Source organism: Squalius cephalus, assembly GCF_949319135.1.
Source record: "Squalius cephalus genome assembly, chromosome: 3".
Lineage (NCBI taxonomy): Eukaryota > Metazoa > Chordata > Actinopteri > Cypriniformes > Leuciscidae > Squalius > Squalius cephalus.
Genome location: NC_137124.1, coordinates 56,841,748 through 56,857,283, shown reverse-complemented (window position 1 = coordinate 56,857,283; position 15,536 = coordinate 56,841,748). Strand labels below are relative to the sequence as shown.

Sequence of the window (15,536 nt, the reverse complement as noted above, 5' to 3'; positions counted from 1 at the left end):
CCAATAGTTATATTATATTAGCGTCGGCCAATATTTTCATTTTTGGGTGAGCTAACCCTTTAAGCTGGACTGTGATGCTATTTTCTTCTAGAAACAAACTTTGTTGCATTATTTTCCTGCCATCTCTGTAAAGCTGCTTTGAAACAATCTGTATTGTAAAAAGCGCTATATAAATAAAGGTGACTTGACTTGACCGTCATGTCACGCTGTAAAGCTCTCTCCTCTGTAAATCGATTGCACGGTCTGATCACACTTCAGACATGTTTGCAGAAACACATGTAGGATTCTCTGTAATTGCTCGCGCTGTAGCTTCTGGGTGGGACTTCTATTAAAGTGCATGATATTTGATTGTGTGATGATGAAAGGGACTGTTCAGACAGGTGTGAAATTACAAAGAATCGAATAGAATCTGGACTGTAGATGTCATGCAGATATGTGGTGTGTAATGAGCTTTAGCCATCTGTCTGTCTGCTGAGAATTGATCCTACACTGTGACGAGATGAAAAGATGAAGGAGACCGGGAGGGCAGCCGGCCCCTACGTTCAGGCCCTTGCTTTGCCTTTGTGGGTGGGAGAGGTTTTGTGTTGGAGCGATAGTAAATCCAGCAGCTCACAGAAGAGGTGCAATGCCAAACTCAAACCGAGCTCCTCCCAGGATCCAAGCGAGTGTCAAACACTCTCTCGGCTCTTCTTTTTACGTGGGCGGTTTGCTGATCATTGTGTGTGGTTGCAATGCATTTTGGTTTGAATAATATGACAAAAATAGGGAAGAAATTTGGTTCTGATTCAGTGCTCTAATTAGGAATCTAGTTCAGAATTTCAATGGATGATCCCTTGTGAAAAAGAAGTGTGCTTAATTGTGCACTTTAAAAATGTGCATATATATACACATACACATATATATATATATATATATATATATATATATATATATAAATAAACGGTACTTGCAGATAATACAATATTAATGAAATAAAAGGCCACTTAAGTGTTCTTAAAGAGACTACACTTTCATGACGGTCTCTTGAGTAGAAAATTAAGTTTTACTTTAAAGTCCATTTTAAGTCCATTATTTTAGTCCATTAAGTCCAAGTCCATGTTAATGATCAAATTAAGACGTGAAATAAGTTTAGAGCTAATCGAGGATTTGTTGATCTAGTTTTTATTTTAGTTTCAGCTGTTTTGCTCCACTTGGATTTACAAATCAGGGATTAAAAATATATTAAAACCTTCATCTACAAGTAATTTTTTTTTTCCGCCATAATAGATTCGTTATTGTTCGTTATTGTGTTGAAATCAAAAATTTTTAACCTCCTCACCTGTACATTTAAAGTTAATCCCAACTAAATAAAGAGTTTAAAGTAATGGAACTGCAGGATTAAAGTTAATCTATCCTAAATGTAAATTAAAACCAGGATTAAAATGATGATTTAAACGTAAGTCCGATTATTTATTTTTTAGAAAGTTTAAAGTGTGGCGCAACAGTCCAATTATTATAAAAATCTTGATTTATTGATCTTTTGTTGTGCTTTAAAGAAGTACACTTACTTTGATGTGTTGACTAACACACAAAAGCACATTTAAAGTACTTGATTATAATTTGGGTACTCTTTGAAAATACACTTAAGTTGATATATATTTTAACTTCATTATTACAAATGTGTAATTACAAATATATATTTTAGTTTACCATAAATGTTTGTCGGTACATTCAACAATGCACTTTAACCATATTTTAAAGACAACAGAATTTAAATGACACATAAATATGTACTTAAGTCCTACTTAACTACATGCCAAGTTCAACTAATTGCAGTTAATTTAATTTAAATGAACATGTATCAGAAAACATTACATTCAGTTCACACTTCTTAAGTATATTATTTCCATAATACGTTTTTTTTTTTCTTTAAGTATGATAAAGTGTACTTTTTTCACAAGGAGAAGTATAAGGACTGTCCATAAAAGCAAAAATACATGTATAGCCACAAGACACATGATGCATGTTGATATGAGTTATAATTGCTGAATAAACGGTGTAATATTTATAGATCTATATCCAGTGTTTCAACTTCAGTGACACGTCAAGCCAGTAAACTTGGTAAGTTTTGCATAATAGTAACCAGAAAGGTATCATGTTCACTCACAGGAATTACTCTGGAAACACACAACACGACGTTAGTTTGCCTAGAACAGTAGTTTTTGCTGAATAATTCATGCGTATGAGACTCACACTTCTGCTTGTAATCCCTCTGGAACGCTGGTCTAGTTTACTCCCATTGCAAGTTATTGTAACCGTGTGTTTGTTTTAACAAATCAGAAATATTTTCTGTGGTAATCAGCATAATGCTATTGATAGAGCAGTTGTATTGAATCCCGAACGTTCTTGTGTTCCTGTTTAAAATGTGAAATAAAACGTTCATGTCTTGTTTTGCTCATATTTCAAATGTCAACCATACGAAACTAGTCAACATGCAGAAGTGTGAGCGGGTCAGATTGATCCGGGAACCTCTGCTCTCTATGTGTTTGTTATAGTGAAGGTGAAATGCCCAGAATCTTATTAAACTTTGATAGACTGTCTTTTCTGAGATACACAGAACATAAGCGACTGGCTTGTATAGGCTGCTGTTATTTCTCAGCCTACTCTGAAATGCAGGGTGGATGAATGGAAACAGGAGTGTGTGTTGATCTTTGACATTGTCTGCAATACAGCGGGAAACCTGAGACATGCTCATGAATGCAAGTGAGGCAGTGATAAGAGCTGTGTGGTCATTTGAGACGGTTTTATCATCACTATAATCTCCGTGTAGAACGTATAGGGAACGTAACCGGTCTGTGACCGTGAAACAAATGCTCTGGCTTTATCTTTAGCTTTTCTTCTGTTGTCTCAGCACACTTTCCTCACAATTATTTCTTAAAGTCAACATCAAATCACAATTATTTACTTTCTTAATACATGCTCCTAGTAGGGATGCACGATATATCGGCCACCAAATCGGTATCGGCCGATATATGTTTATTTTTAAAGTTATCGTTATCGGACCGATAAGAAAATTAGGCCATTAAAGCCGATAAGTAATGTATTATTTTCTTCAGATGCGCACTGTTCACCATGATGGTTTTGAATCAAAAAAAGGAAAATACAGTAAAGTGCAACATGCAGGTCTGTCATATAGGATACATAAAATTATCATGAGAACATCATAATTGTGTGATTGGGACATGAGACTTTTGTTTTTATAATCAGGCACTCAAAAATATATACAAATTTGGTTTTAGATTTATCGGCAAATATATCGGTTATCGGCTTTCAAATATAAAGAATTATCGGTTATCGTATCGGCCAAAATTTTCATATTGGTGCATCCGTAGCTCCTAGTGTTATTGTGCATGAATCACTAGTACACATTATTTCAAAAGAATATATTCATTAATCAACTTGCTATTTCACTGAAATGACTTTGATTGGCATAACCTAAGATACGTGAAAGTGGAAAATAATGTTAACCAAATAAAAGCTTTTTAAGCATGGTTTTTGGACACATTTGTAGGTAATACAGCCTTTCTAAAATCTTGACAATAGTTAATGCAGAAAATGTATTCTGGTGAACGGTAACACACAGTGATCAGGGGCCGGTTTCACAAAGATAGACTTTGACTATGGCTTAGATATAGTAGATAGTCAGACTTCAGATAGACATCTAAATCATTACAAGTGCACAGCCATGTGAGTGATTCCTTCAGAGTGAACACAGTGAATCTGACTGCAGTAGATGTGCAAGATATGAATAAAAATGATACAATTTCAGCCAGCGCACATACCTGTATTTACATCCTGTTTTCCGCTGAAGTCCACAGTAGTCGATTGTCGAGTTCACGCGCATGATCGTACGTACTAAACCTATGCGCGTGAACTCGACAATCGACTACTGTGGGCTTCGACCGAAAACAGGATGTAAATACAGGTATGTGCGCTGGCTGAAATTGTATCATTTTTATTCATATCTTGCACATCTACTGCAGTCAGATTCACTGTGTTCACTCTGAAGGAATCACTCACATGACCTGTGCACTTGTAATGACACATCAAGGATGTTAAGAGGCTAAAAGCAGGTTTAAAACTTGCCCCATTGAAGTCAACAGGGTGCAAATGTTAAAAAGAGGATAACACGGTGTAGGCAACACACCGATTTTTGTCGTTGTTCTCTGTACTGACAGCACTCCAAATTTACAAAAAAATGAGCTCAATGTTAAAATTGACCGGAGTTCTCCTTTAATGTGAAAACTGGCTTAGTGTGGTTCTGTTGGTGTTTAGAAATAATGCAAAACAGTGCAAAAAATGCTTTATTCACACCAGGAAAGTCCGATAGTTCACTTGCTTTGGTCCGGACCAAATAGGATGTTGATTTTTTTTGTTTGGTACGGTTCGCTTTCACACTGCTCTTTTTGCAAGTGAACCAAAATGTGTAAACAAAACCACACGTGTGCTAAGGTCGTCCATTCATTGGACAGGAATTCTCAAGCAGGGAAAAGCAGGAAGTGCACAAACAGGCTCAGCATGGAGATATTTCGTAATGTAATATTTGTTATTTTATTGATTTGGTGTTATTCTCTACAAACGCAATATGAAGAAACTATATGGTATAGATAAAAGCCCGCCCGCACCGACAATTGATTGCTTGGGTCCTTACATGCGCTTCGCGAGGCACACTAGCTGGCACACGCACGCAAGGTCTCTCGCTCCCTCTCTCTCTGCCGTGCGCGCGCTCTTGCTCGCTCGCTCGCTTTAGACACCATTATGCCAAAATGTCCGTATCCTCATAAGAGCAGTCAAATAAAAGGCTCAGTTCTCTTACGAGAGGTTCTCTCGTATTGCGTAGTTACTACGCTACGGGAAAGCCTTTCTTTCTCGAGATACTGAAGCCAAAAATTATCCTTAATTTTTATAATCTTGTCAACGCAGTGCGGCAGCCTGCAGACCTAGGGCAGGCTTACTAGCGTGCCCATTGGCTGCCCTGCGGCAACTGCAGCAGCCTACCGCTGAGCCCTTGGCGTGACGTCACGACCAATGAGCGCGCTTGGCGCGCTTAATGCGTCACAGCCCGCGAAAAGGGGTGTGGCTTAGCGTATAAAAGCGGGGCTCGGAGGCTGCTTCTCTGATTTCTGTCTTTTCAGCGAAGCTCTACGCATCGCTGCTCTCTGAGGAAGCCGCCGTCGAAACAAGCGACCAGCACGCCGAGGATCTCAGCCTGAGGACGCCGGCCGCCTTCGCCGCCTTCAGCTTTCCCTGCCTGCTTCGCTATCCGGCGAATATATCCTTTTACTGCTCTGTGTTGTATGTGTTTGTGTGTTCGCCCCGCGACACACTTTGCATCTAAAAGAGCGCGAGGCGTTGTTGCAAATGCCTCGCTCATCCTGTGGCTCGTGCAGAGCCGCGCTCAGCGACGGAGACCGCCACGTGATCTGCGCTCTCTGCCTGGGTTTCGACCACGCAGCCCGCGCCCTTCACGGGCGGCTGCGAACAGTGTGAGGACTTGCCGATGTCGACCCTGCGGGCTCGACTCGCCATGTTTCACGATCCTCCACCTTCTCCGGCTGCCTCTTCCGGGCCGCGTAAGAAAAAACGCCGCTCTCAAAGGCCTTCCGAGCCGGTGGTTATAGCTGAGCGCTCGCCGGAGCCCCTCCCGCGAGCCTCGCTCTCTCCTTCTCCCCCGCCCTTCACCGACGCGCAGCGGCCGGCCTCTGCCCGCACTGCCGTCGCATCAGGGGGTGAAGCAGACCAGCTGGTTACTCCCCTCTGTCAAGCCGCGCAAACGGCGCCGCTCACAAGGGATGTCAGAACGGACGGTCACGGGCTATAGCTTCCTTTACGTTACAAGGAAGCTACCCCCCCCCCCCGGATGACGCACGCCCTCTCCCCCTCTGTTCGAGCCGCGCAAGGCGCCGCTCACAAGGGATGTCAGAAGTAGACGGTCACGGGCTGGCTTCCTTTACGTTATAAGAAAGCTACCCCGCGTCACTCTCCGGCCACCTCCGTTTCTCACACATTTCTCAGTCCCCTCCTAGCTCAGGCGACTAGAAATATCTATATTGCAGTAAACGAGCCTGTTGTTATACACGCACGCCTGCAAACAAACGATGTCACAGCACATAATGACATCTTCCCGCTCTCTCTCCCTTTGTTCGAGCCGCGCAACTGCGCCGTTCTCAAGGGATATCAGAGCGGACGTCACGAGCACCGGCGAAAGGAGGAAGAGAGAGTGATTTCGTCCCGCTTAGGCCGGACTTCCTCCAATCCTCGCATATTTCTCAGTCCCCTCTAAGTTCAGGCGGCTGGAAATACTAATACTGCAGTAAACGAGCCTGTTTTAATACACGCGCGCCTGCAAACAAACGCTCGGTCATATGCTCGCACTGACTGGAAGCTCATGTGTGCCCCTGTGGCTCAGTGGCAGAACATTAGGCTTCCGCACCAGAGATCCGTGTTCGAATCCGGCTCTGGCAGCAGAAAAACTTTTTTCTGCTTGCTTCTCCGAGTTCGCGGCCAGCTTTCTTACATACAGAAAGCAAACCCGCATCTCACGGGATACATATTTCTCAGTCCCCTCTAAGCTCAGGCGGCTGGAAATACTAATACTGCAGTAAACGAGCCTGTTTTAATACACGCGCGCCTGCAAACAAACGCTCGGTCATATGCTCGCACTGACTGGAAGCTCATGTGTGCCCCTGTGGCTCAGTGGCAGAACATTAGGCTTCCGCACCAGAGATCCGTGTTCGAATCCGGCTCTGGCAGCAGAAAAACTTTTTTTTCTGCTTGCTTCTCCGAGCTCGCGGCCAGCTTTCTTACATACAGAAAGCAAACCCGCGTCTCACGGGTTAAATATTTCTCAGTCCCCTCTAAGTTCAGGCGGCTGGAAATACTAATGCTGCAGTAAACGGGCCTGTTTTAATACACGCGCGCCTGCAAACAAACGCCGAAACACGACGCTCGGTCATATGCTCGCACCAACTGGAAGCTCATGTGTGCCCCTGTGGCTCAGTGGCAGAATATTACGCTTCTGCACTGGAGAACCGTGTTCAAATCCGGCTCTGGCGGCAGAAAAATATTTTTTTCTGCTGGCTTCTCCGAGCTCGCGGCCAGCTTTCTTACATTCAGAAAGCGAACCCGCATCTCACAGGATGGTGCTTGAGTATTTATGAGCGTCTAAACATATGAGCCATCAAAGCATTTGCTCTATAACGCCGATGGTGTTACAAGTGTAGAAAATGTGCCCACTCCCATGTGCTCACTGCTACACACAAAACACGGTCTCCCCGGTAACGCTCACAGAGCGCACTCTCATAAAGCGGACACATGCCGCTTGAGTACTAAGTGTAGTAAATGTGCCCACAACTCTGTGCTCACACCTAGCTGCTGCCCGCTCTATCACACAGTTACCCGGGTTGCAGATCCTCTAAAGCTCACAAACATTCCGGCTCTGGCCGAAGGTGTCATAAGTGTAGAAAATGTGCCCACTCCCATGTGCTCACTGCTTCACACAAACATGGTCCCCATGGTAACGCGCATAGAGCGCTCTCTCATAAAGCGGACACAAGCCGCTCGAGTACTAAGTGTAGTAAATGTGCCCACAACTTTGTGCTCACACCTACCCGCTGCTCGCTCTGCCATTCAGTTACCTCGGGTCGCACACCCTCTAAGCTCCCAAACACTGGCCGTGTCATAAGTGTAAACTCTGCGCCCGCTCACGTGCACGCGCACTCACTTTTAGACATTACAATCCCCACGCCGCTTTCGCGCCAGGGGTGTTTGTCAGCAAATCGCGCTCCATCCTCTGGGACCGAGCTACCGAACGCTGTACAGCCGGCCAATACTGTTTACCAGCCCCCGTGTTCGAGCACCAGCGGCGCGCACGCCGCTCCATCCTCTCTGATACAGGTTCCCCAATCCCGCGCAGCGCGGCGATCTGAACCCAGAGACCATTCGACCCCTAGCTATGCATGCGGAAGCATGGGAAGCTATTCAGGGCGCGTCAGAATGGGTGCTGAGTACTATAAAACACGGCTATTCGCTTCAATTCGCTCGTCGCCCTCCGCGCTTTCAAGCACAGACGGAGACGAAAGTGAGTTCAGAAGCTGCGCACCTGCTTCAAGCTGAAATAGCGAAGCTGCTGCGCAAAAGGGCTATAGAACAGGTTCATCCTTCTCTGAGCGAGTCGAGCTTTTACAGCCGCTACTTCCTCGTACCCAAGAAGGACGGAGCGTTAAGACCTATTTTAGATCTGAGACATCTGAACAAAGCCCTCATGAGACGGCCGTTCAAAATGATCACAACCAGAAAAATCCTCGCGCAGATTCGCCCAGGAGACTGGTTTATCTCTCTCGATCTAAAAGACGCATATTTTCAGATCCAGATAACTCCCCGTCACAGGCCATTCTTGAGATTCGCCTTCAACGGTTGAGTATATCAGTACACAATCCTGCCCTTCGGCCTGTCTTTGGCACCCCGTACATTACGAAATGCATGGACACGGCTCTCGCTCCCCTGAGAAAACAGGGAATGCGAATACTGAATTATCTGGATGATTGGCTTATTCTAGCGCTGTCAGAGACGGAACTTGTGTCTCACAGAACAGCGCTTCTCAGCCATCTGGAGGATCTGGGTCTCTCGGTCACTGGACCAAGAGCTCGCTATCGCCCCGTCAGTCAATTTCCTTCTTGGAATAGAACTGGACTCGGTGGCTATGACGGCCAGACTGTCGGAGCAGCGCGCGCGCCGCATCCGCCTCCTCGCCGCATCCCTCCAAATAGGCAGCCGGGTTCCGCTGAGGACATTCCAGCGTATCCTGGGGCATATTGCCTCAGCTGCAGCAGCGCTCCAGCTGGGCTTACTGCGCATGCGCCTGCTTCAACGCTGGCTGAAAGCGCGCGTGCCCCACCGAGCCTGGGCGGCCGGCGGCTTGCGAGTCAAAGTGAATCAGAGCTGCATTTCAGCCCTGCAGCCCTGGCTGGCAGCCGTATGGTATCACACAGGAGTGTCTATGGGAGTGATTTCACACCGGAAAGTTGTCTCGACAGACGCTTCCAACCTAGGTTGGGGAGCGCTCTTCGAAGGCAGACCGGTCTATGGCCGCTGGTCAGACCAGGAGAATCTCCTACACATAAACTGTCTAGAGATGCTCGCGGTCGAGAAAGCGCTCAAACACTTCCTCCCATTCCTCCACGGTCACCATGTTCTAGTCCGCACGGACAATACATCGGTAGTGGCCTATGTGAATCGCCAGGGCGGTGTCAGATCAAAGACGCTCTGCACCCTGGCGGAACGCCTCCTCGTGTGGGCTCAGCACTCTGCGCTCGCTGAGAGCCGCGCATGTGCCTGGCCACCTGAACGAGGGCCCCGACAGACTGTCCAGGGACAACGTTCCCCCTGGGGAGTGGTCTCTACACCCCCAAACAGTCCAGTCACTGTGGCGCCGTTTCGGCAAAGCGAAAGTCGACCTTTTTGCGTCAAAAGACAACGCTCATTGCCCAGAGTTCTTCTCGAAGAACGAGGACGCGCTGGCCCAGACCTGGCCCAGCGGCCCGCTGTATGCTTTTCCCCCGGTCTCTCTGCTGCCTCAGGTCATCAAGAGAATCAGGGAAGCGCGCCACACAGTGCTCCTCTTAGCCCCATACTGGGAGAACCAAGCTTGGTTCCCGGATCTAATACAGCTGGCAGACTCAGCCCCCTGGCCGATACCGGTGAAGAGAGACCTTCTCTCTCAAGCCCGCGGCTCGATATGGCATCCCCATCCAGAGCGATGTCTCTGCATGCGTGGAGCCTCAACGATTACACGCTGATCTGCCAGACGGGGTCATGAACACGATCATACAATCTAGAGCCCCCTCTACGAGGCGGCTCTACATGTCGAAATGGTCAGTGTTTAACAGATGGTGCACTGCTAAGGGGCTCGATCCACAGACATGTGGGGTATCGCGAGTACTGTGTTTCCTTCAAGAGTTACTGGACGCGGGCAGGTCCCCCTCCACGCTCAAAGTCTATGTCACGGCCATTTCAGCGCTCTCTGTTCAGAGCTGGGCCGCGCATTAGGAAGGAACGAGTTCGTCATCCGCTTCCTTAGAGGAGCCAGGAGGATGAACCCCCCGCGACCCCCCTCGGTTCCTATGTGGGATCTTTCACTGGTCTTGGAGGCCCTGAAAGCGCATCCCTTCGAACCCTTGGAAACTGTGGATATGAAATACCTCACGCTCAAAACCGTTTTTCTGATAGCACTGTCTTCAGTCAAACGAGTGGTGGAACAGCTCTTTGTTTCGTTTGGCGGGCGCACCAAGGGTCTCGCCGCCTCGAAACACAGCCTGTCCAGATGGATAGTGGACGCTATTGCTGCTGCTTATGCGTCTAAAGACCTGCAGTGCCCATTGGGCATTCAAGCTCACTCCACCAGAGGCATGGCCTCGTCGTGGGCGTGGTCCAGCGGGATTCCCATTCATGACATTTGTGCAGCGGCAGGCTGGGCCTCCCCCTCCACATTTGTTAGGTTTTACAACCTGGATGTTCCCGCCTTGCAGGCGAAAGTGTTATCAGTCTAAGTCTCGCGTATGCCAGCCCACTATCTGTGCGCGGGCTACGTTGTGTGATTTAGCTCTACTGGTTGAGCTGCACTATACAGGGAATTGTCAGTTCGGACCGGCCGTGCCGCTCCTAACCCCCTAGTGTGTGCTTATGTACGGCGCTAGCCCTCTGTGGGCCGCCCGGCTCTCTGCTATCACGTTCCCCGGGCTCTCCCTGGGACTCATTCAGTGGATGCTGGGCGCGCACGGCGTTGACAAGGGTGTTCCCGTAGCGTAGTAACTACGCAATACGAGAGAACCTCTCGTAAGAGAACGTTTCGGTTACTAACGTAACCTCTGTTCTCTCTAGAAGAGGGAACGAGTATTGCGTAGCCCGCCGTGCTCGCGCCACGAGCTCATTCGCTTCATGCGACAGAAACCAGAGAAGCAGCCTCCGAGCCCCGCTTTTATACGCTAAGCCACACCCCTTTTCGCGGGCTGTGACGCATTAAGCGCGCCAAGCGCGCTCATTGGTCGTGACGTCACGCCAAGGGCTCAGCGGTAGGCTGCTGCAGTTGCCGCAGGGCAGCCAATGGGCACGCTAGTAAGCCTGCCCTAGGTCTGCAGGCTGCCGCACTGCGTTGACAAGATTATAAAAATTAAGGATAATTTTTGGCTTCAGTATCTCGAGAAAGAAAGGCTTTCCCGTAGCGTAGTAACTACGCAATACTCGTTCCCTCTTCTAGAGAGAACAGAGGTTACGGTAGTAACCGAAACGTTTTCTGCAATTGGGTCGGTTCATGTTCACACCGTAAACGAACCGTACCAGAGTTCGTTTGGAACCGTACCGAGACCACCTCTTCAGCTGGGTCTCGGTTCGATTGTTTGGTCCGCACCCGAGTTCGATTGCTGTATTCACACCTGCCCAAAAGGTCCGCACCAAGGGGGGAAACGAACTAGAGTTCGATTCAATCGAACCAAACGAGGCAGGTGTGAATACACCCTTAGTATTTTTGTCTTGTTTCCAGTCCAAATATCTAAAAAAACAAAAAAAAACAAGATGCATTTGCCAGAAAAGTAAAATGCCATAAGATGTCTTGTTTTCTGGGGAAGAAGTCTTGTTTTCTGGGGAAATAAATCAAAATTAAGTGAGTTGTTGTTTAAAAAAAGCAAAATCATCTGCCAATGGGGTAAGAAAAATTATCTTGTTTCTGTTTGAATTAAGGTTATTTTTCTTACCCCATCGGCAGATCATTTTGCTTTTTTTAAGCAACAATTCACTTAATTTTGATTTATTTCCCCAGAAAACAAGACATAATATCTTATGGCCTTTTACTACTTTAGTAAATGCATCTTGATTTAAGAATTTTTAGATATTTGGACTGGAATCAAGACAAACATACTAAGCAAGAAAAGCATTTTTTGCAGTGAAGTTTGTACAATCACACGTCTGTATATGTGTAACATTTGTACAGTGCTTCCCTGTGTATGTGCTCCTGGGCTTGAGATATACTGAGTGATTGAAACATGAACCATCTGTCCCGTGTGGAGCCGGCTTGAGCAGGAACCCAGCAGTGTGTGACAAGTGTTTTTCAGCAGGTTGTGTGTGCAGACCTCAGCAGAACTACAGGAGCACACACTCTCAGCCATTCATCACCTTACCTCAGTCACAGTCAGTGTGGTCCTGATGCTGCAACTTATCTTAGATCCAATAATCTGCATTTCAGATCAGCTTAGCTTTATGTAGCCATTCTAGCTTTGGATGGTGATTTTGAGAATGTACTGTATACTGACAATCACAAAAATATTTATTTTCATGAAAATTCATCATCTTTATTTGCTATTTTTCCCCTTTGCTCATTGTGGCCCCCTCCCCATTCACTTACATTCATTATTGTATTATTCTAAACATTTTGTTGTTGTCTGTTTTACTGATATACAGTATTTATGAGATCAAGAATAACAGAAACAACAAAAGGATGGGGACATTTGGGCAATATGGTTTCATGTGTCAGGACATAATGAAAATTCATCTGGTCATTGGCAGGTCTTTAATATGAGGTAAATACAACCTCTGATGAACAACAACACATGACATATCACACTGTGTCATTATTTATTTAACAAAAGCTAGGCCAAATTGGAAAAGCCATGGGTGACAAACTAAGTACACCCCTACTTCTTCCATAAGAATTAAGAGGGTAAGAAGCTGCTAATCAAATGTCTTTGATAAATTGATCACCAGCAAGTGTGATCAGCTCTATATAAGCAGACGTTTGGGCAGTTTGCTGGTCTAGAGCATTCAGGTGTGTGTTAAAACACAATGCCATGGACGAAAGACATCAGCAATGATCTTAGAGAAGCAATTGTTGCTGCCATCAATCTGAGAAGGGTTATACGGCCATTGAAGTGCATTGCTCTACAGTGAGGAAGATTATTCACAAGGAGAAAACATTCAAGACAGTTGCCAATCTTCGTGGACATCCCAGCAAATTCACCCCAAGGTCAGGCTGTGCAATGCTCAGAGAAATTGCAAAACACAGAACTACAATTCAGACCCTATACAGGCCTCATTTAACATGTTAAATGTTAAAGTTCATAAAAAAGTATAATTAGAAAAAGAACGGACAAGAATGGCATGTTTGGAAGCTTCTTCTCTCTAAAAAGAAACATGGCAGCACGGCTTAGGTTTGCAAAGTTGCATCTGAACAAACCTGAAGACTTTCTGGAACAATGTCGTTTGGACAGATAAAACCAAAGTAGAGATGTTTGGCCATAATGCACAGCGACAAGTTAGGTGAAAACTAAACACGGCATATCAGCACAAACACCTGACATGCTGATGGAGGATTGATGATTTGTGGCTTGTTTTGCTGCCACAGGACCTGGGCACCATGAACTCCTCTGTATACCAGAGTATTCTAGAGTTAAATGTGAGGCCATCTGTCTGACAGCTACAGATTGGCCGAAATTGGGTCATCCAACAGGACAATGATCCCAAGCACACCAGCATATCTACAACAGAATGGCTGAAAAAGAAAATAATCAAGGTGTTGCAATTGTAAGACTGAGACTGTAAGTCTACTTGAGGCCCTGAGAGGACAAAGGATCTCTCTGGAAATTAACATTTGAACTCACCCTTGTGCACTATCGAGACGAAAGTCTCACCTCCGAATCATCCTAATCTACATTCCTTCTCCTCATCCCCCACTCCTTCTCTCTCATGCTAAGATCACCTAAAAAATCCATAGGTTTAATGTGAATATTTATCATTATACATGTTTAGTATCATTTGAAATGTCTCAGTGCGACTGGTACAAATGTCTCATTTCCAAATCAGTAAAACAAAAGGTAATAAGGTTTTTAAGAGTTTAGAGATAACTGGCACACAAAGGAAGGTGGTCTCTAGACAAATGGTCTCATACCCCCAAAAGGTGTCAACTCTGAATGTAAATTCCCATTGTTAGCAGATGTTTCCATGTGAAAGAGGTTCTGTCTATATAATGAAATGCAGCAAAGGGCTCTGGGCCTTTTTGTAACTCAAGTTGGCCAATGATGTTAAGAGTGACTAAAACTCTTAGCACCATGTATTTTAATGTTAGGTTCGCATCTCTTCTCTTTAATCTAGAGCATTTGATGTTATTGTATTGATTATTCTTGAACTGATTATGAAATTGGCATGATACATTTACCTGACGTAATAAATTATTACATTTGATTATTCTAACTGACTTTGACATTATTTTCTTTAAAGAGTTAAAAAGAATAGTCAAACATTCGCTCACTTTTAATGATGCATGGATATCATTAAAACCTTTTCATTTATGGAGTCAGATGAAATCACGAGAGAATACATATTCAAATGTATTGCATTTAATAAAAAAATACTTCGCCATGAGAAAAGACAGTAACACGTAAAGACTTTCCGCACTGGTCGGATGCCGGACTGTGAGCCGATCGAGTGCGAGTTTACACAATGGCCCAGTCGAATTCCAGACCTGAACCCAAATGAAATGTTGCGGCGGGACCTTAAGAGGACTGTACATATACAGATGCTCACAAACCTCAATGAACTGAAGACGATTGGGCCACAATTCCTCCAGAACGATGCGAGAGACTGATACTCTCATACAGAAAATGATTTCTTTAACTTATCGCTGCTAAAAGTGACTCTACAAGCAAGTGAATCAGAGGGTGTATTTAGTTTGTCACCCATGGCTTTTCCATTTTGGCTTTATTTTTGTTAAATAAATAATGACACGGTGTAATATGTCATTTTTGTTGATTCACATGACTGTGTAATAAAAATAAAATAAAGATATATATATATACACACACGTGCATTTTGTGTGATTTAGGGTTATGAATCATGCATATTATGTAATGTTTTGTGTGATGGGATGTGATGTAATGCATGTGATGTGTAATGAGAATTGCTTGGCTTGTGGTTGTGTGGTAGCGAATCAGGCACAACACAGGGCAACAATCCAATTACATCCTAGCAGACAGACCTGAATCATTCTGCTGCACACTGCCTTATTATTGAGATGATCTATGTCATGTTTATCTTCTCCAACATCAAATAACCTCATTTACTAATGGCAAGCCTTTGGAGGTTTTGCGTTCTCCTCTGGCTATTAGGAGCTACACATTTAGCCCAATCCTGGTGTTTAGGGATAGGATATTTAGAGGTTGAGAAGAGTCAAAACTAAGCAAATCGTGTTGCTTTCCGAAGTTATTAATAGTACTAAATTATATATAGGCATTTGAATCTTTTCATCTCTTCTCAGCTTCCCCACAGTTCCTGAAGAAACCTGCCAACATATATGCTCATGAAGCCACAGACGTCATCTTCGAGTGCGAGGTCACCGGCTCACCGGCTCCCACCATCAAATGGGTGAAGAACGGAGATGCCGTCATTCCCAGCGACTATTTCAAGATCATTGTAAGTTGCCAGCTAGGACACGCTGTTGACCTTTTGTCAAATGT

The 15,536-nt window shown here is 45.1% G+C and overlaps 1 protein-coding gene across 14 annotated transcripts in view; it reads left to right on the top strand.

Annotated features, from left to right (window-relative positions):
* The window catches only part of neo1a (neogenin 1a), a 184,988-nt gene that overhangs the window by 107,440 nt on the left and 62,012 nt on the right, over positions 1–15,536 (top strand). For all 14 annotated transcript variants that reach the window (XM_079864928.1, XM_079864926.1, XM_079864919.1 and 11 more), the window contains exon 6: positions 15,338–15,492. In XM_079864928.1, the coding sequence (XP_079721054.1) occupies positions 15,338–15,492 (155 nt within the window). The remainder of the gene's footprint in view (positions 1–15,337; positions 15,493–15,536) is intronic.